We start from the raw sequence: 19,899 nt of genomic DNA, 5'->3' as shown, positions 1-19,899 counted from the left end.
GAAGATGGATTAAAAAAATAGTGTGCCTTTCTTTTGGAATGGCCCTCGTAAATTCCTCTATCACTTCCAGTTCTCTCTTCCAATTCTCATTCTCAGACGTTCATATTCTGCTTTTGTACTGCATACCATCACTTAACTCTTTGTCTTGTTTATTCTCATTCCTTACTGATTGCATAGAATCTTTTCAGTTGTTCTGAGGACTTCCTATAGATCATCTTTTGTCTCTGTGACTACATCAATATCATCTGCATAACTAGCATGTGTATCTTCTGGCCATTAATTTTGATCGCCTCTTCAGTAGTTTCTCGAACTTGGTCTATAGTTCCCAGGATGTAAGTGTTGAATATAAGAGGAGACAGAGCATATCCTTCTCTTACACCTTTTTTAATATTTGCTTTTTGTTGCTGGTGACAGTTCCTAATACGTAGGAACTGTCAGTAAAACTAACAGTTTTTTAAAATATTTCAAAATAGAAAAAAGAAAACAAAGAGGAATTGTTGGCTCCCAGTTTCTCTCTTACACGTTCTTTCCCTACCAATGTTACCAACACTACCGGTAATGGCAACATTTTCTGCGCCATCTGTGTACTGTACTAAAACTATCGAACAGAGTTTTGGTAGAGCGCAACTCTAATGACGTTAGATTTTTATAGGACAGATTTGGGAGTGTTATGTACGTGCCGTCACGGGCTGAGGACTCACCCGCGGTGCACTCGCAGTGGGCGTCCAGGAAGACGAGCACCTTGCCCACGGCGGCCTCGGCGCCCAGCATCCTGGCGCGCACCAGGCCCACGCGCCGCCCGGTACGGATGACGCGCGTCGGCACCTCCAGCGAAGACACGTGCCGCTCCAGTGGTTCTCCCAGGAACGCTGCAACACGCCATACCGAGCACCCTGCAGGCAGCTGGCCAAAGCTCTCAGTACAAGTTGCAGCTAAATGTTTTGTTTCAACTATAGTTCAATTCTTTTATCTTGGCGGTTCGCGCATGCCCGCCCAGACGCGGGAGATTGCTGCGTTGCCAGTTGTACGCGCCAAGAGAAGCAGCGCCATAGTATAGTTCGCAAACTTACGTTTAGGGGGGAGCGCGCAGTTTATGAATTAAAGCCACCACGGCCGCATTAACCCTTTCCCTGCTACAGAGACGTGCTCCCCGCATTCCGCGCTGTGCGCGATTTTGTCGTCACTGCACTGCTCGCCTGTGCAGACATATGGTGTTTCGACTGCTTTGACACACTTTATCATTCGATTTCACAAAAAACTATTTGGCCCAAAAATTTGATTTTTACACATCTTCTTGACTGATACCTTCCCCACATAAATGACTTAATTTTGTTTCGATGTTCAAAGCAGTTATTGTGCAGCATTAGATATAGTAAACCATTGAACGAAATTTTGAAGAGTTTGCACAGTCCGTAGCGTATACTTTCCGTATGGTCGGTTTTAGTTGCCACTGGAAATTTCAAAAAATTACATTCAAACGAATAAAATTCATGAAGTAAGACACTTCGATATTGTTTTTAAATAAAGAAAATATTAAGCAACAAACAAGGTTTGAACTCAGAACCTTTTGCTTAGCAGTCATACACTTTAACCGTTACACCAACGCAGCTCGTCATAGAATAGGTCTCCCAGAGGACTTTAAAATATCACGCAAAATACCAACAAGCACTGTTGGTATGACTATGAATTACTCACGTTTCGTCGAAGTACAATAGGAAATAAACAATTACCGCTGTTCTTTATTGCGAAAAAGCGGTTAGTGAGAATGATACAAACACCTCTCCTTGCTATCGCCTGACTTAGGAGGCTTATTGCTTGTTTGGTTTAATTAGTTAACAGAATATGAAGCAATTGGTATAAAGAATGCTTTTTCCAAACTTTCTATAAAAGAAAGTCTGCTATCAAGACATTGCTTTTGTTCAATTACTTTACTTATGACTGAACGTTTCTAAAACTGAAGACACTCGTCCATGCTCTGCACTGCATTCGAGCTCTGGCAACGTCGTTCTCTGTTCATTGGCTGACTGTGTTTTGTGACGTCAGATGCGCAGAACGAACCTAAACTCGGCCGCCATCGTAAATGCGCACTTTAGCCACCCTGTCTCAAACTGAGGTTTCGATAAACCTGACATATTGACATTTCGGTATTAGATATAAGATTACGTTCCAGACAAAATCAACTTTATCTTTGTACAGGGCATTTCACAACTTGTTACACACTTCAGGAGGTTGTCGAAGAGACTCAATAGATTAAGTTTTACATAGGAATTTGTCTCCAGAAACGTCACCCATTGATGCTACAAAGCGTCTAAGTTATAGGCGCCATCGTTTGTAAATGTATGGATATACCGGGTGATCAAAAAGTCAGTATAAATTTGAAAACTGAATAAATCACGGAATAATGTAGATAGAGAGGTACAAATTGACACACATGCTTGGAATGACATGGGGTTTTATTAGAACCGAAAAAAGTTCACAAAATGTCCGACAGATGGCGCTGGTCAGCAAAACGTCAGTGACTGCGCATGACAATCGTGTATAAAGGGAGCTGTAATGAGAGAGAGAATCAGATGCGCCAGCAGTCGCAGCATGTTGACGTTACCTGAAAAGGCGCTTTTAGTCAAGCTGTATTATCAGAATGGGGAATGTGCTAGTTCAGCGTTACGATCCTATCGCCATAGGAAGGGGATTCGAACGGGTAAAGGTCCATTGACAAATGCAGCTGTGGCTAGAATGATTTCGAAGTTCGAAGCCACGTGTTGTTTAGACGATAGACTCCGTAGTGGCCGACCGAGCACAAGGCGTAATGCTGCTGAGACAGTTCAGGAAGAAATGGAGACTGTAGAGGGTTCGGCTATACACGAGGCAGTCTGCGCTCGTGCAGTCGTACGTCGCACCCCGCATTCCATACACTACTGTTTAGTTGGCACTTAGGCGTACCCTCTGATGCTATCCGTACAAAATCCATCGGCATCATGAACTGTTACCTGGCGATTTAGTGAAGCGGAGGGCATTTGCGGTGTGGGCGTTTCAAAAGATGGTGGAAGATAACAACTGGTTGAGTAACGTATTGTGGACCGACGAAGCTCATTTCACGCTCCGAGGGTCTGTCAACGCCCACAATTGCAGAATTTGGGCTACCGAAAATCCTATAACTGTCGTGGAAACTCCATTGCACGACGACAAAGTCACGGTATGGGTTGGATTTACCACATCTACCGTAATCGGGCCTTTTTTCTTCGAGGAAATGAGTGATTCTGGTTTTGTAACTGCCACCGTGACGGGTGAGAGAGACGCCGATATGTTACAGAATCGCATCATCCCCCAGCCTGGCTGATAAACACCTGCTGGAACGTACGACGTTCATGCAGGATGGCGCTCCACCCCATATTGCTAGACGCTTGAAAGATCTCTTGCTCGCGTCGTTTGGTGATGATCGTGTGCTTGGCTTCCCAGGTCCCCAGACCTCAGTCCGTGCGATTATTGGCTTTGGGGTTACCTGAAGTAACAAGTGTATCGTGATCGACCGACATCTCTAGGGATGCTGAAAGACAACATCCGACCCCAATGCCTGACCATAACTCCGGACATGCTTTACAGTGCTGTTCGCAACATTATTCCTCGACTACAGCTATTGTTGAGGAATGATGGTGGACATATTGAGCATTTCCTGTAAAGAACATCATCTTTGCTTTGTCTTACTTTGTTATGCTAATTATTGCTATTCTGATCAGATGAAGCGCCATCTGTCGCACATTTTGTGAACTTTGTTTTTGGTTCTAATGAAACCCCATGCCATTCCAAGCATGTGTGTCAATTTTTACCTTTCTATCTACATTATTTCATGGTTTATTCAAAAAATGGTTCAAATGGCTCTGAGCACTATGGGACTCAACTGCTGAGGTCATTAGTCCCCTAGAACTTAGAACTAGTTAAACCTAACTAACCTAAGGACATCACAAACATCCATGCCCGAGGCAGGATTCGAACCTGCGACCGTAGCGGTCTTGCGGTTCCAGACTGCAGCGCCTTTAACCGCACGGCCACTTCGGCCGGCATGGTTTATTAAGTTTTCAACTTTATACTGACTTTTTTATCAACCGGTACAGGGTGATTCCGTGCTGATGTTGATGTTACTACAAGGTGTAAAACTTTGCTTCCGCCGTTTTCGCCCCAACATTTGAAGCTGTAATAAAACAAATTGGCTACACATGTACCATTCAAAGCATTTTCCATCGCTGGCCACTACTTTCTCCCATCTTTCGGCAGTGTACGAATCCAGCGTCGAAAAAAATTGTTCATCTTTTGAGGCGATCCACGAATCGATCCAATTTGTGACTTCTTCATGAGATCGGAAGTGTTGATCAGCCACGCCATGCGTCATTTATCTAAACAGGTGGTAGTGAGAGGGAGCAATGTCTGGAGAATACGGCGGGTGAGGTAGGACTTCCCATTTACCGTTTCCAAGTACGTTTTGACCTCTTTAGCAACGTGGGGTCAAGCGTTGTCGTGCTGCAAAGTCACTTTATCGTGCCTCTCGCTGTATTGCGGCCGTTTGTCTTCCAATGCTCTGCTCAGACGCTTTAATTGCGTTCGTTAACGACCACCTGTGATTGTTTCACTTGGTTTTAACACCTCATAGTACACGACGCCGAGCTGGTCCCACCAAATGCAGAGCATGGTCTTGGAGCCGTGGATATTCGGTTTGGCCGTCGACGTGGAAGCATGGCCGAGATATCCCCATGATTTTTTGCGTTTAGGGTTCTCGTAATGAAGCCATTCTTCGTCCCCGGTACACAATGCGATGCAGAAGTCCCTTCCGTTTTTGCCTCTGAAGCAACTGTTCACCAAGACACAAACGCCGTTCAACGTCTCATGGTTTAGCTCACACGGGACCCAAGTTCGTTCCTTCTGAATCATGCCCATAGCCTTGAGACGTTTTGAAATGGCTTGCTGTGTCACTCCCACTAATCGTGCCAAGAAATTACAAAATATAATTTCCCCACTGTGCTGATGACGTATGGCCAAGGGCACTTGCTTTTGTAAGAAGGCAGCCAGAATGGCCATTCACAGAGTAATAGTTTTCTAAAGTTTTTTCAAGATTAGTTTTCTTTTCGTTTGGTTTTGTAAAACATTTTATTAGTATTTGCATGATGAAGTGACGTAAATGCATCTGTGAATAATGACAGTTTTAGCCGAAATGATCTCTAAATATTCTTTTGTTTCACTGGAAATTTTGAACAACCAATCAGAGTTAAGCATTTCCCGCGCATTTAAGGTAGCAATAGGCTGTGAGAGGAGCAGCATTCACGTAGTTGCTGGCTAGCTATCGGACGTGCAGGTCATGTTGGACGTGTCCACCTACATTATGAGTAAAATGAAGAAGTTATTGGTTTCTCGCGTCCGGATTGTATTGCCGTGAAAACAGTTGCATTTACGGACAGATTGTGAAAATTTGAGCTTTGTGAAGTGATTTGTTAGAGAGATAAACGCGTGTGAACTTTTGGCCTTTGTAAAATTCCGCGTGGCATGTTTCATAACCGTCTATGGAATATTTGGCGAGCAATTTTTATTAGAAATCCACTGAAAAAGGACCAAATGTGAAACTCGTATATTGTAGCAGAGTAATGACTGTAAATTGCGAATAATTCGGGTCGGGCTTAAGTACATTCCTGGCTGCCTTTTGTATGTACTGGGTTGTCTGAACTGTGAGCTGAGGACAGTGGTATTATTCGTTAATTAAATACGGGCTGATGGCAAGTGTTTAATTTTGAACCTAAAGAAATAAAAGAACACGTTGCAGAATTTTGTCGTTTTTCTAAAGAGATGAAGCAATCGCCCTCCACCCGAAATTTGTTACATTACGCCGGCCTTGGGTGGCCGAGCGGTTCTAGGCGCTAGAGTCTTGAACCGCGCGGCCGCTACGGTCGCAGGTTCGAATCCTGCCTCGAGCATGGATGTGTGTGATGTCTTTGGGTTAGTTAGGTATAAGTAGTTTTAAGTTCTAGGGGACAGCAGTTAAGTCCCGTAGTGGTAGCAGGCGTTGGTCTCCACTGACCAGAACCCACCAGAGCCACAGACTGCAACGGATACGAGAACCTCACTGATGTGCTGAGTGACAAAATGTAGTGTTTTCGGTCTAGACTCGCTTCAACTTATCCCTTAGTGATAGCTGTGCACACGTTCGTTGCCGCCGTGCTGAATGCAATCGGGCAGACTGTATTCTGCGGTGGCATAGCGGACAAATGCCAAGTGTGATGTTTTAGGGCGCCATTATACATGCTACCTCGCCCCCCCCCCCTACGTCTTGAGGGAAATTTGAACAACTAACGCTACGTTCAAACAATCTTAGGGCTTGAAACCGGTCGTCGTGTAATTCATTGCAAGACATTTCGATTGGGCACCTGACAGTCATCTTCAGGTGAGCCATCGCTGACTGTCCAAGACTTGCCCGTTATGGCGCGCTGCGAGTGTTTCCCGCGTGCGTCAGAATTGAAGTAGACCGAGGGACCACACTTCCCGGCGGCGGCGCCCTCGCTGGTGCAACAGCGGAACTCAGCTCTCCTCTGTGTTACCACTGGCCGCTGCCTTTCGCACACTATCGTTTTCGATTGGAACAATTCGTGAAGATAATGGGATTCCACGCACTGTCTATTTATTTATTTACACGTCAAGTTCCGAAGGACCAAATTGAGGAGCAAATCTCCAAAGTCATGGAACGTGTCAGTACATGAATTTACAACATAAAAGTAATAACAGATAAAAATGAACGTTTATGAACCCGAAAAAAGTCGTTCCATAAGTTTAAATAAACGCAATCAACAATACAATAAGAATCAGCTTAATTTTTCAAGAAGCTCCTCGACAGAATAGATGGAGTGACTCATGAGGAAACTCTTCAGTTTCGATTTGAAAGCGCGTGGATTAGTGCTGAGATTTTTGAATTCGAGTGGTAGATTATTGAAAATGGATGCAACAGTATTCTGCAGACCTTTCTGCACAAGAGTTAAGGAAGTCCGATCCAAAGGCACGTTTGATTTCTGCCGAGTATTAACCGACTGAAAGTTGCTTATTCTTGGGAATAAGCTAATATTGTTAACAAGAAATGACAGTAAGGAAAATATATATGTCAAAATGCCCAGACTCGTGAACAGAGGTCGACGAGAGGTTCGTGCACTCACACCACTTATTGCCCGAACCGCCCGTTTCTGAGCCAAAAATATCCTTTTAGAATGGGAAGAGTTATCCCAAAATATAATGCCATACGACACAAGCGAATGAAAATAAGCAAAGTAGACTAATTTTCTAGTAGAATTATCACTCACTTCTGATACCGATCGAATAGTAAAAATGGCAGTATTAACTCTTTGAACAAGATCCCGAACGTGGGCTTTCCACGACAGCTTACTATCTACCTGAACACCTAGAAATTTGAACTGTTCAGTTTCACTAATCATATGCCCATTCTGTGAAATTAAAACGTCAGGTTTTACTGAATTGTGTGTTAGAAACTGTAAAAACTGAGTCTTCCTGTAATTTAGCAGTAGTTTATTTTCTGCAGGCCATGAACTTAGGTCATGTACTGCACTATTTGAAACCGAGCCAATGTTGCACACAGTATCCTTTACTACCAAGCTAGTGTCATCACCAAACAGAAATATTTTAATTTTACCCATAATACTAGAGGGCATATCATTTGTATAAATAAGGAACAGGAGTGGCCCCGACACTGATCCCTGGGGCACCCCCCACTTGACAGTACCCCACTCAGACCCCACATCACAGCCCTTGTCAACATTGTGAATAATGACCTTTTGCTGCCTGTTGCTAAAGTAAGAGGTGAACCAATTGTGAGCTACTCCCCGTATTCCGTAATGGTCCAACTTCTGGAACAATATTTTGTGATCAACACAGCCAAATGCCTTAGTTAAACAAAAAAATATGCCAAGCGTTCGAAACCTTTTGTTTAGCACATCCAGTACCTCACAGAGAAAAGAGAATATAGCATCTTTAGTTGTTAAACGACTTCTAAAGCTCAACTGTACATTTGATAGCAAATGGTGTGATAAAAAATGGTCAATAACCTTACATACACAGTCTTTTCGATAACTTTTGCAAACACTGATGGCATAGAAATATGACTAAAATTATCTACATTATCCCCTTCTCCCTTTTTTATACAGCGTACCACTGAGTACTTTAATCGCTCAGGAAACTGACCATTCCTGAAGGAAAAATTACAAATATGGCTAAATATAGGGCTAACATGTGCAGCGCAGTACTTTAATATTCTGCTAGACACTCCATCATAACCATGAGAGCCCTTACTCTTTAGTGATTTAATTACTGACTCAATCTCCCTCTTGTCTGTATCACAGAGAAGTATTTCCGACATCAATCTCGGAAAGGCATTTGCCAAGAAAGTTACATGATTCCCTGTAGAAACTAAATTTTTATTTAATTCACCTGCAATGCTCTGAAAATGATTGTTAAATACTGTACATATATTTGATTTATCAGTAACAGAAATATTTTTACCATGAACTGACCTTATATCGTCGACCTTATGCTGCTGACCAGACACTTCCTTTACAACTGACCATATGGTTTTAATTTTATCCTGTGAATTAGCTATTCCGAGAGCCGCTATTATGGTTCATAGCACAGACCACACGCATGGTGAAAGAACGCTGCTCTGAGCATCAACGCTGCACTTGTCTTTTAGCAACCGAGCAAATCTTCTACTGTCGAACACTCATTTCCACTGGATGTTCAATGGAATATGACAGAACTGTGATTCTGATGACAGCGATATCTTTTTGGGACTCCATCATTAAGGAATCCATGGAAGAACGCCTCGTGGAAAATCTGATGAGCCTTGATAGCGGCTATCAGTTGGGCAGTGCTTGGAGCCCCATCATCTCCACGACTGGTTCTACTCGAAGACGCCAGATTGCGCCAACGGCCGCGGCGAGCGGTAACGTAGGAATACTGGCAGCGCGCTATAAAGGGTGGAACGGAGCGAGTCTTCGCCGATGACACCGCCTTCCTTGCCCTTGCCCCCACCCTGCAGCGCTCCTAACACCTTCTCCAGTCCCATCTTGACCGGTTCACCGCTTGGTGCAACCAGTGGTTGCTCAAGATCAATCCCTCCAAAACCCAGGCGATCATTGTAGGCAAAACCACCTGTTCCTTCCGCCTCCTTGATTTCTATCTCACCGTCTATGGCCGTCCTATCGCCCTCACCCCCACCCTTCAGTACCTTGGCGTCACCCTCGACCGTCGCCTCTCCTGGACCCCCCATCTCCAGACAATCCAAGCCAAGGCACGCTCCCGACTCCGTCTCCTCAAGCTCCTTTCTGGCCGTACATGGGGTCTGGACCCCTCCACCATCCTCCACACCTATAAATACCCCATCCGCCCTATCCTTTGTTACGCCCATCCGGCCTGGATCTCCGCCCCCACTATCTTTTATAAATCCCTTCAAATCCTTGAACGCCATGCTCTCCGCCTTGCCTATCGCATCCGTCTCCCCTCCCCCACGCGGATCCTGTATGATCTCATTCTGTTCCCCCACCTCCTCCTTTTCCTTGAAAGGATACAGATCCTGTACACATCCCGTAAACTCGATCCTCCTCACCCGCTTGTCTCGCCCATCCTCTCCCACCCCCGCCCACTGCAGCGCCTGTATTCCCACGTCCCACCCGGTCTCCATCTCTCCACCCTCCTTACCCTCTCCCAAGGTGGCTTCCGCCAGCTCCCCCTCCCTGATGATGTCCTCCTCCCCTCCATCTACCCCTCCTATCAACTTTGATCCTCCCCCCCCCCAACTTCCTGTGTCTTTTCCTTTTGGCACCCTCCCTCCCTTCTCTCTCCTTTTCCCCCCATCCCCCTTCCTCCACCCCTCTTCCCCCAGGCTTCCCCTCCCCCTTCCTCCCTTCCCACTATCTCCCCTGCCGGTGGCATCTCTGCTCTCCCCTCTCCCTCCCCCCCTCCTCCTCTCTTGGCAGGTTCCCGGATTCGTACACGCTCAGTAAACATTCGCGCGCCAGAGATCAACGCCTCGTGTTTCTGTGTGTGCCGTCGTTTGTGCTTCAGTGGTTCAGTGTTATTTGTTTGCGCACCTATGTTCGCGAGTGACAATTTTCGTCTATGTATATGTCCAAGTGTCTGAACAAATTTTATCTTGGACTCTACGCCCGTGAACTGCTCCATGTATTTTAAAAAGTGTTTGTCTCCGTTTATATGTCCACCATGTTTTTCTCTAATTGTCTTCCTTTGTCTCTTTTGTGTTTCTCTATGGCCAATGAGCGGCGTAGTATGCTGCTGCTGGCCTGCCTGTAAACAGGTTTAAAAATAACAATAAAGGAAAAAAAGAGCGAGTCTTCGTCAGTCTTCGATGGCTCACTTGAAGAAGACTGGCAGGCGCCCAGTCGAAATATCGTGCACTGAAGTAAACGACGACCGGCTGCAAGCCCGAAATTTGTTTGAGCATACAAATCGCAGTGAAAATTTTAATATTCGTTGCTATTGCTACATCAGGCACTATACTCCCACTTTTTACGCTATGAATACTATTACCTACCCTCTGTTAGTAAAGATAAGATTCCACTTTAGAACAGAGTGGAATTCATAGGATTTCCTGCAGTCTCTGTGGCAAATTATATGTAGGTCCATCAGGTAGAGCCATAACTACTAGACTGACTGAGCGTGAAAGGAGCTGGAGACTGGAAAAGAAAGATTCCACCGTGGCTTAACATGCTCTGAATAAATGTCCATTCGTATGATGTGAGATGTGTGTTCTCCATAGAGGAACTAAAGGCAGAAAATTAACGTTACTCGAACTTCTAGCAATTACTAAACATCAATCAAAACATCCTCACTTGATCCATAATGACCAAACACAATTTCACTACTCATCCTTACTAAAGTAGCAGCAGCCAGTTGTTATTTCTCTCATCATTAGAAAAAAAGATTGTTGTAACTGTTCCACACACACACTCCATAGACTACTTCTCCCCCTTCACCCCTCATCTTTTTCGAGCTGTTCATCGTGCTCAGCATTTTGTCAGTATGACATTGTAGCCTGTGCCATTACTCACTTGTACAACATATTTGGCTTATACATTCATACAGTTTTAACATTTGAATATACTGCAATACACGATTTACACAGAAGCGCCAAAGAAAGTGGTATAGGCATGCGTATTAAAATAGAGAGATACACTACGAGATCAAAAGTATCCGGCAACCTGGCTGAAAATGACTTACAAGTTCGTGGCACCCTCGATCGGTAATGCTGGAATTCAGTATTGCGTTGGCCCACCCTTAATCTTGATGTCAGCTTCCACTCTCGCAGGCATACATTCAATCAGGCGCTGGAAAGCTTCTTGGGGAGTTCTGCACTGAGGAGACGTATCGATGTCGGTCGGTGATGCCTGGTACGAGGTAGGCGTTCCAAAACATGCCAAACGTGTTCTGTAGGATTCAGGTCGGGACTCTGTGCAGGTCAGTCCAACACAGGGATGTTATTGCCGTGTAAGTACTCCGCCACAGGCCGAGCATTATGAACAGGTGCTCGATCGTGTTGAAAGATGCAATCGCCATCCCCAAATTGCTCTTCAACATTGGGAAGCAAGAAAGTGCTTCAATGTTGGCATGTGCTGTGATAGTGTCACCCAAAAAAACGAGGGGTATAAGCCCCCTCCATGAAAAACATGAGCACACCGTAACATCCCAGCCTCCGAATATTACTGTTGGCACTACACACACTGGCAGATGACTTTAACTGGGCATTCGCCATACCCACACCCTGACATCCGATCGCCACATTGTGTACCATGATTCATCACTCCACACAACGCTTTCCCACTGTTTAATCGTCCAATATTTACGCTTCTTATACCAAGCGTCGTTTTGCATTTAGCGGCGTGATGTGTCGCTTATGAGCAACCCGCCAGGTTAGCCGAACGCGCTAACCCGCTGCTTCCTGGACTCGGGTAGGCGCGGCGGTCCCGAATAGAATCCGCCCGGCGGATTAACGACGAGGGCCAGTGTGCCGGCCAGCCTGGATGTGGTTTTTGGGCGGTTTTCCACATCCCCCTAGGTGAATACCAGGCTGGTCCCCACGTACCGCCTCAGTTACACGGCTCCCAGACATCTGAACACTTTCGCACTATTCCATGGATTACATTAGTCGCAGACAGTTGGGGTACACTAATTCCTTCCTGGGGGGTACGGGGTGGCGGCAGGAAGTGCATCTGGCCCCCCCGACTAACATTGCCACATACGTTTAACCATGCCGACCCTGCGTATCCGCGGGAAAAACGGCACCAGCAAAAGAAAAGGAAGAAAAGAATGTGTCTCTTATAAGCAGCCGCTCGATCATGAAATCCAAGTTTCCTCACTTCCTACCTGTCATAATACTTGCAGTGGATCGTGATGCAGTTTGGAATTCCTGTGTGATGGTCTGGATAGATGTGTGCCTGTTACACATTACAACCCTCTTCACTGTCGGCGGTCTCTGTCACTCAACAGACAAGGTCCGCCTGTGCGCTTTTGTGCTGTATGTGTCCCTTCACGTTTCCACTTCACTATCACATCGGAAACAATGGACCAAGGGATGGTTAGGAGTGTGGAAATCTCGCGTACAGACGTGCGACACAAGTGACACCCAATCACCTGACCACGGTCGATGTCCGTTAGTTCCGCGGAGCCCCCATTCTGCTCTCTCATGATGTCTAATGACTACTGATGTCGCTGATACGCCGTACCTGGCAGTAGGTGGCAGCACAATGCACCTAATATGAAAAACTTATGTTTTTGGGGATGTTCGCATACTTTTGAGCTGATAGTGTACTTCAGCAGGACAAAGCCCGATAGCATGTGGTGAGGCACGTGCAAGCCTTCTTTGAAGAACGACAGATACCACCACTTCCTTGGCCTGCCCGTTCATCTGACATGTCGCCCATCGAACATGTCTGGGGTATGGTCGGTTGGCACTACGTTCGCTCAGGTCCTCCTGCAGCTGAAGATGATGCATTGTGGACTCGCGTACAAACTGCGCTGCAGAGTATTCCCCAGAAGTGTATTAGGCGCTCTTTGATTCCATGCCATGACGTTCAACAGCTCCGACTACTACACGTGGTTGGGCTACTTCGTACTGAATTTCCAGTCACAGTGCATGTAGATGACTGTAAATGTTATAATTTGTGTAGTGTCACGTCCCTAATTGGTAGAATAAATGTCATTGTGATCACATTTCTCGGTCTTCCCCAAACAGTAGTGCGTCGTTATTATACCTCTGCTGTGGTCACTCCGTGTATCTCACTTCCGGACAAGTAGAAGTATTGCATTTTATTTTATTTCACTCCTTTTTTAAAATGAGGGTTGCATTGCGAATCGGAGAAGAATAGGAAGTGTGCTATTGACGGATAAAATAAGACATGAGGTTGCGTTGCAAGACATATAATGGTAACAATTAAGAGGGAAAAAAATTGGCTAGGATCCTGGATGAGAAAGGAGCAACACAATAATGGAAGAGGACCACAGGTGGGAGAACATATTTGTTAGTTGACAAAATCTAGGTAAATGCATTATACACTGAAGAGCCAAAGAGACTGGCAAACCTGCCTAATATCGTGTAAGGCCGCCGCGAGCCCGCAGAAATGCTGCAACACGTTGTGACATGAACTCGATTGATGTCTGAAGTAGTGCTGGAGGGAACTGATACCACGAATCCTGTAGGGCTGTCCATAAATGCGTAAGAGTACGAGGGGATGGACATCTCTACTGAACAGCACGTTGCAAGGCTCCCAGATATGCTCAATAATGTTCATTTCTGGGAAGTTTGCTGGCCAGAGGAAGTTTTTGAACTCAAAAGTGTTCCTCGAGCCACTTTGTAGCAATTCTGGACGTGTGGGGTACCGCATTATCCTGCTGTAAATGCCCAAGTCCGACGGAATGCATAATGGACATGAACGGACGACGGTGATCAGACAGAATGCTGCACATGCCCCACATCATTACAGTACCTCCACCAGCTTGAACAGTCCCCCGCTAACATGCAGGGTGCATGGATTCGTGATGTTTCTCCGTACCCGTAGACGTCCATGCGCTCGATACAATTTGTAACGAGACTCGTCCGACCAGGAAACATGTTTCCAACCATCAACAGTCCGTTGCCGGTGTTCACGGGCCCAGGCGAGGCGTAATGCTTTGTGTCATGCAGATGTTGAGGGTACACGAGTGGCGCGTCGGTCCCAAAAGCCCATTTCGATGATATTTCGTCGAATAGTTTGCACGCTTACACTTGTTGATAGCCCAGCACTGAAATCTGCAGCAAATTGCAGAAAGGTTGCACTTCCGTCACGCTGACCAATTCTCACAGGTCGTGGTTGGTCCCGTTTTTGCAGGATCTTTTTCCGGCCGCAGCGACGTCGGAGGTTTGATGTTTTACCGGGATCCTGAAATTAACGGTACGCTCGTACAGTAAAATCCCCACTTCATCGCTACCTCGGAGATGCTGTGTCCCATCACTCGTGCGCCGACTATAACACCACGTTCAGACTCACGTAAATCTTGACAACCAACCATTGCAGCAGCACTAACCGAGCCAACAACTGCGACAGACACTTGTTGTCTTGCCGACCGCAGCGCCGTGTTCTGCCCGTTTAGATATCTTTGTATTTGAGTACACATGCCTATACCAGTTTCTTTGGCGCTTCAGCGTGAGTATCCGGCGGAAAACTGTGGCACCAGTGAAACCTCCACGGAAAATTAGGTACACTACTGGCCTTAAAATTGCTACACCAAGAAGAAATGCAGATGATAAAAGGGTATTGATTGGACAAATATATTATACTAGAAGTGTCATGTAATTACATTTTCACGCAGTTTGCGTGCATAGACCCTGAGAAATCAGTACCCAGAACAACCACCTCTGGCCGTAATAACGGCCTTGATATGCCTGGGCATTGAGTCAAACAGAGTTTGGATGGCGTGTACAGGTACAGCTGCCCATGCAGCTTCAACACGATACCACAGTTCATCAAGAGTAGTGACTGGCGTATTGTGACGAGCCAGTTGCTCGGCCACCACTGACCAGACGTTTTCAAATGGTGAGAGATCTGGAGAATGTGCTGGCCAGGGCAGCAGTCGAACATTTTCTGTATCCAGAAAGACCCGTACAGGACCTGCAGCATGCGGTCGTGCATTATCCTTCTGAAATCTAGGGTTTCGCAGGGGTCGAATGAAGGGTAGAGCCACGGGTCGTAACGCATCTGAAATGTAACGTCCACTGTTCAAAGTGCCGTCAATGCGAACAAGAGGTGATCGAGACCCCATACCATCACGCCGGGTGATACGCCAGTATGGCGATGACGAATACACGGTTCCAAAGTGCGATGTCGTCAAACACGGGTGCGACCATCATGATTCTGTAAACAGAACCTGGATTCATCCGAAAAAATGACGTTTTGCCATTCCTACACCCAGGTTCGTCGTTGAGTACACCATCGCAGGCGCTCCTGTCTGTGATGCAGCGTCAAGGGTAACCGCAGCCATGGTCTCCGAGCTGATAGTCCATGCTGCTGGAAACGTCATCGAACTTTTCGTGCAGATGGTTGTTGTCTTGCAAACGTACCCATCTGTTGACTCAGGGATCGAGACGTGGCTGCACGATCCGTTACAGCCATGCGTATAAGATGCCTGTCTTCACGACTGCTAGTGATACGAGGCCGTTGGGATCCAGCACGGCGTTCCGTATTACCCTTCTGAACCCACCGATTCCATATTCTGCGAACAGTCATTGGATCTCGACCAACGCGAACAGCAATGTCGCGATACGATAAACCGCAATCGCGATAGGTTACAATCCGACCTTTATCAAAGTCGGAAACGTTATGGTACGCATTTCTCCTCTTTACACGAGGCATCACAACAACGTTTCACCAGACAACGCCGGTGAACTTCTGTTTGTGTATGAGAAATCGGTTGGAAACTTTCCTCATGTGAGCTCGTTGTAGGCGTCTCCACCGCCGCCAACCTTGTGTGAATGCTCTGAAAAGCGAATCATTTGCATATCACAGCATCTTCTTCCTGTCGGTCAAGGTTCGCGTCTGTAGCACGTCATCTTTCTGGTGTAGCAATTTTAATGGCCAGTAGTGTACTTTGGAGGGAGGAGGATTGGGATCGCTGGACTCACCCCTGTCGCTGGCGTCGTCAACCAGCAGGATCTCGCGGAGCAAGCTCCTGGGGGAGCGAAGCAGCGCGCTGTGGACCGTCCGCAGCAGCGTAGACCACGCCTCGTTGTGGAAGACGATCACCACAGAGGCCGCCGGCAACTCCGACAGCGACACGTTGGAGCCGGAGCCGTACAGCCGCTGGCACCTGCGGCACGCCGCACCGGCGCCACGTCTACACACGGCTTCCACAACCCCGTCAGCGCCTGCACCGCGCCACTGACCGTCTCTGGATACTACGAGGGCCAGTCAAATGAAAACCTTACATTTGTTATAACAAAACGAATTTCGCGCCGTTATCCTGTAAGATGTACTTGAGGACAATATTATGGAAATGGAAGAGGATGTTGATGAAAATGAGATCGGAGATACGATACTGCGTGAAGAGTTTGACAGAGCACTGAAAGACCAGAGTCGAAACAAGGCCCCGGGAGTAGACAACATTCCATTAGAACTACTGATGGCCTTGGGAGAGCCAGTCGTGACAAAACTCTACCATCTGGTGAGCAAAATGTATGAGACAGGCGAAATACCCTCAGACTTCAAGAAGAATATAATAATTCAAATCCCAAAGAAAGCAGGTGTTGACAGATGTGAAAATTACCGAACTATCAGTTTAATAAGTCACAGCTGCAAAATACTAACGCGGAATCTTTACAGACGAATGGAAAAACTGGTAGAAGCGGACCTCGGGGAAGATCAGTTTGGATTCCGTAGAAATATTGGAACACGTGAGGCAATACTGACCTTACGACTTATCTTACAAAAAAGATTCAGGAAAGGCAAACCTACGTTTCTAGCATTTGTAGACTTAGAGAAAGCTTTTGACAATGTTCACTGGAATACTCTCTTTCAAATTCTAAAGGTGGCAGGGACAAAATACAGAGAGCGAAAGGCTATTTACAACTTGTACAGAAAGCAGATGGCAGTTATAAGAGTCGAGGGGCATGAAAGAGAAGCAGTGGTTGGGGAGGGAGTGAGACAGGGTTGTAGCCTCTCCCCGATGTTGTTCAATCTGTATATTGAGCAAGCAGTAAAGGAAACAAAAGAAAAATTCGGAGTAGGTATTAAAATCCACGGACAAGAAATAAAAACTTTGAGGTTCGCCGACGACATCGTAATTCTATCAGAGACAGCAAAGGACTTGGAAGAGCAGTTGAACGGAATGGACAGTGTCTTGAAAGGAGGATATAACATGAACATCAACAAAAGCGAAACGAGGATAATGGAATGTAGTTGAATTAAGTCGGGTGATACTGAGGGAATTAGATTAGGAAATGAGACAATTAAAGTAGTAAAGCGGTTTTGCTATTTGGGGAGCAAAATAACTGATGATGGTCGAAGTAGAGAGGATATAAAATGTAGACTGGCAATGGCAAGGAAAGCGTTTCTGAAAAAGAGGAATTTGTTAACATCGAGTATAGATTTAAGCGTCAGGAAGTCGTTTCTGAAAGTATTTGTATGGAGTGTAGCCATGTATGGAAGTGAAACATGGACGATAAATAGTTTGCACAAGAAGAGAATAGAAGCTTTCCAAATGTGGTGCTACAGAAGAATGCTGAAGATTAGATGGGTAGATCACATAACTAATGATGAAGTATTGAATGGAATTGGGGAGAAGAGGAGTATGTGGCACAACTTGACAAAAAGAAGGGACCGGTTAGTAGGACATGTTCTGAGGCATCATGGGATCACAAATTTAGCATTGGAGGGCAGCGTGGAGGGTAGAAATCGTAGAGGGAGACCAAGAGATGAATACACTAAACAGATTCAGAAGGATGTAGGTTGCAGTAAGTACTGGGAGATGAAGAAGCTTGCACAGGATAGGGTAGCATGGAGAGCTGCATCAAACCAGTCTCAGGACTGAAGACCACAACAACAACAATCCTGTAAGTTGCTAAGCGTGCTACAAACAGCGTGCAGAAAGGCCTGTAGGTGGCAGCATAGTGCAGATGCACACATGCCGTTTCAGTATCAGTATAAAGATGGCCGCCCCATTTGCGACTCGCACCAGGGAAGAACAGCGTTCTGTTATTCGGTTTTTGCGCAGTGAAGGTGTGAAACCTATTGAAATTCATCGACGAATGAAGGTTCAGTACCGTGATGCATGTTTGTCACAGCAGCAAGTGTACGAATGGAGTAGGAAGTTCGCAAATGGTGTGACTTCAGTGGAAGATGCTCCTCGTCCAGGTCAGGCACAACGAGTTGTGACTCCACAGATCATTGCAGCAGTTGAAGCCATAGTGAAGGAAAACCGCCTAGTGACAATGCAGCATGTTTACTGATTAGTCATGGGTCAGCACACCACATTGTGCTTGATGTGCTCCAGTTTCACAAAGTGTCTGCAAGATGGGTGCCACCGCAGCTGACTCCTGAAATGAGAGAACGACGTGTTGATGCTTCTGATGAACGTCTTCGGCTCTTTGAACGAGGAGGTGATGGCTTCCTTGCAAGAATCGTTACTGGGGACGAAACCTGGGTTCACTTCCACCAACCGGAAACGAAGAGAGCGAAGAAGGGATGGCGCCATTCCTCATCACCAAAACGAAAGAAGTTTCGAACAGAACCATCAGCAGGGAAGGTTATGCTGACACTCTTTTGGGACGAAAAAGGCGTGATTTTGGAGCATTACACGCCTAAAGGGACCACTGTCACCAGTCCATCATAGACAGATCTCCTAAAAAATCATCTGCGGCCTGCAATCAAATCAGAGCGACGTGGATTGCTGTCAGCAGGCGTCCTTTTGCAACATGACAATGCAAGGCCCCACACTGCACGTCCAACAGCTGCAACAATCACAGACGTGCATTTTGAGTGTCTTCCTCATCCACCATACTCACCAGACCTTGCCCCAAGTGATTTCCCTATGTTTGGACCACTCAAAGACGCAATGGGAGGAAAGAAGTTCCGTTCTGATGAAGAGGTAAGCCACGCGGTGCATGAGTGGTTGGATTACCAAAACAATTTTTTTCTAAAGGAATTTATGCACTTTGTAAGCGCTGAAGGACTTGCATTGAGCGTGGGGGGACATTATGTTGAAAAGTGATACAGGTTTGTACCACTTCTGCACAATAAATAATATTTAAAAAAAAATTAAGATTTTCATTTGACTCACCCTCGTACAATGAGTATCTGTTATGTAACCTTACTATGACCTCCTAGGTCATCTAATTTACACTCTAAGAACAGAGAACAACCGCTACAAAGAAATTATCCAAATGGGACAGAAATTTGTACATGTAATGTACATGTATAGACAAAGGAAAGATTACAATTTCAGAAGAATTGGATGATTTATTCATGAGAAAGAGCTTCACAAACTCAGCAACTCAGTAGCGCGTTGGTCCACCTCTGGCCCATATGCAAGCAGTTACTGATCTTGGTACTGATCGATAGAGTTGTCCGCTGTCTGCTGCATCACGCCTTTGCTGGTTATCGCGGCTCAGTTCGAAGTGAGGCTTATCGCTGAAGACTTCTTCTCCAGTAAATGAGATCAAAGGCTGAAGAAGTGTCTTGAGACGTCACGGACAGTGATGAGATACCCGAATTGACTGTCGCTAGCCATGATGCCTATTCTGTATCTTTCCGCTATTGTGCCGATCGTTTCGGTACACGAGAGCACCGAACGGTCTAGTACTCGAATTAGAGCCCCTGCGTT

The 19,899-nt window shown here is 46.0% G+C and overlaps 1 protein-coding gene across 2 annotated transcripts in view; it reads right to left on the bottom strand.

Moving 5' to 3' along the window:
- The window catches only part of LOC124776307 (polypeptide N-acetylgalactosaminyltransferase 3-like), a 347,179-nt gene that overhangs the window by 117,530 nt on the left and 209,750 nt on the right, over window positions 1-19,899 (bottom strand). For both annotated transcript variants that reach the window (XM_047251238.1, XM_047251239.1), the window contains exons 5-6: window positions 16,205-16,389; window positions 702-869 (exon numbers count right to left, since the gene is read on the bottom strand). In XM_047251238.1, coding sequence (XP_047107194.1) covers window positions 702-869; window positions 16,205-16,389 — 353 coding nt within the window. The remainder of the gene's footprint in view (window positions 1-701; window positions 870-16,204; window positions 16,390-19,899) is intronic.

The sequence above is a fragment of the Schistocerca piceifrons genome, chromosome 2 (assembly GCF_021461385.2).
Source record: "Schistocerca piceifrons isolate TAMUIC-IGC-003096 chromosome 2, iqSchPice1.1, whole genome shotgun sequence".
NCBI lineage: Eukaryota > Metazoa > Arthropoda > Insecta > Orthoptera > Acrididae > Schistocerca > Schistocerca piceifrons.
The sequence above is the reverse complement of the archived record's forward strand: the minus strand, read 5'-3'. Positions and strand labels throughout refer to the sequence as shown.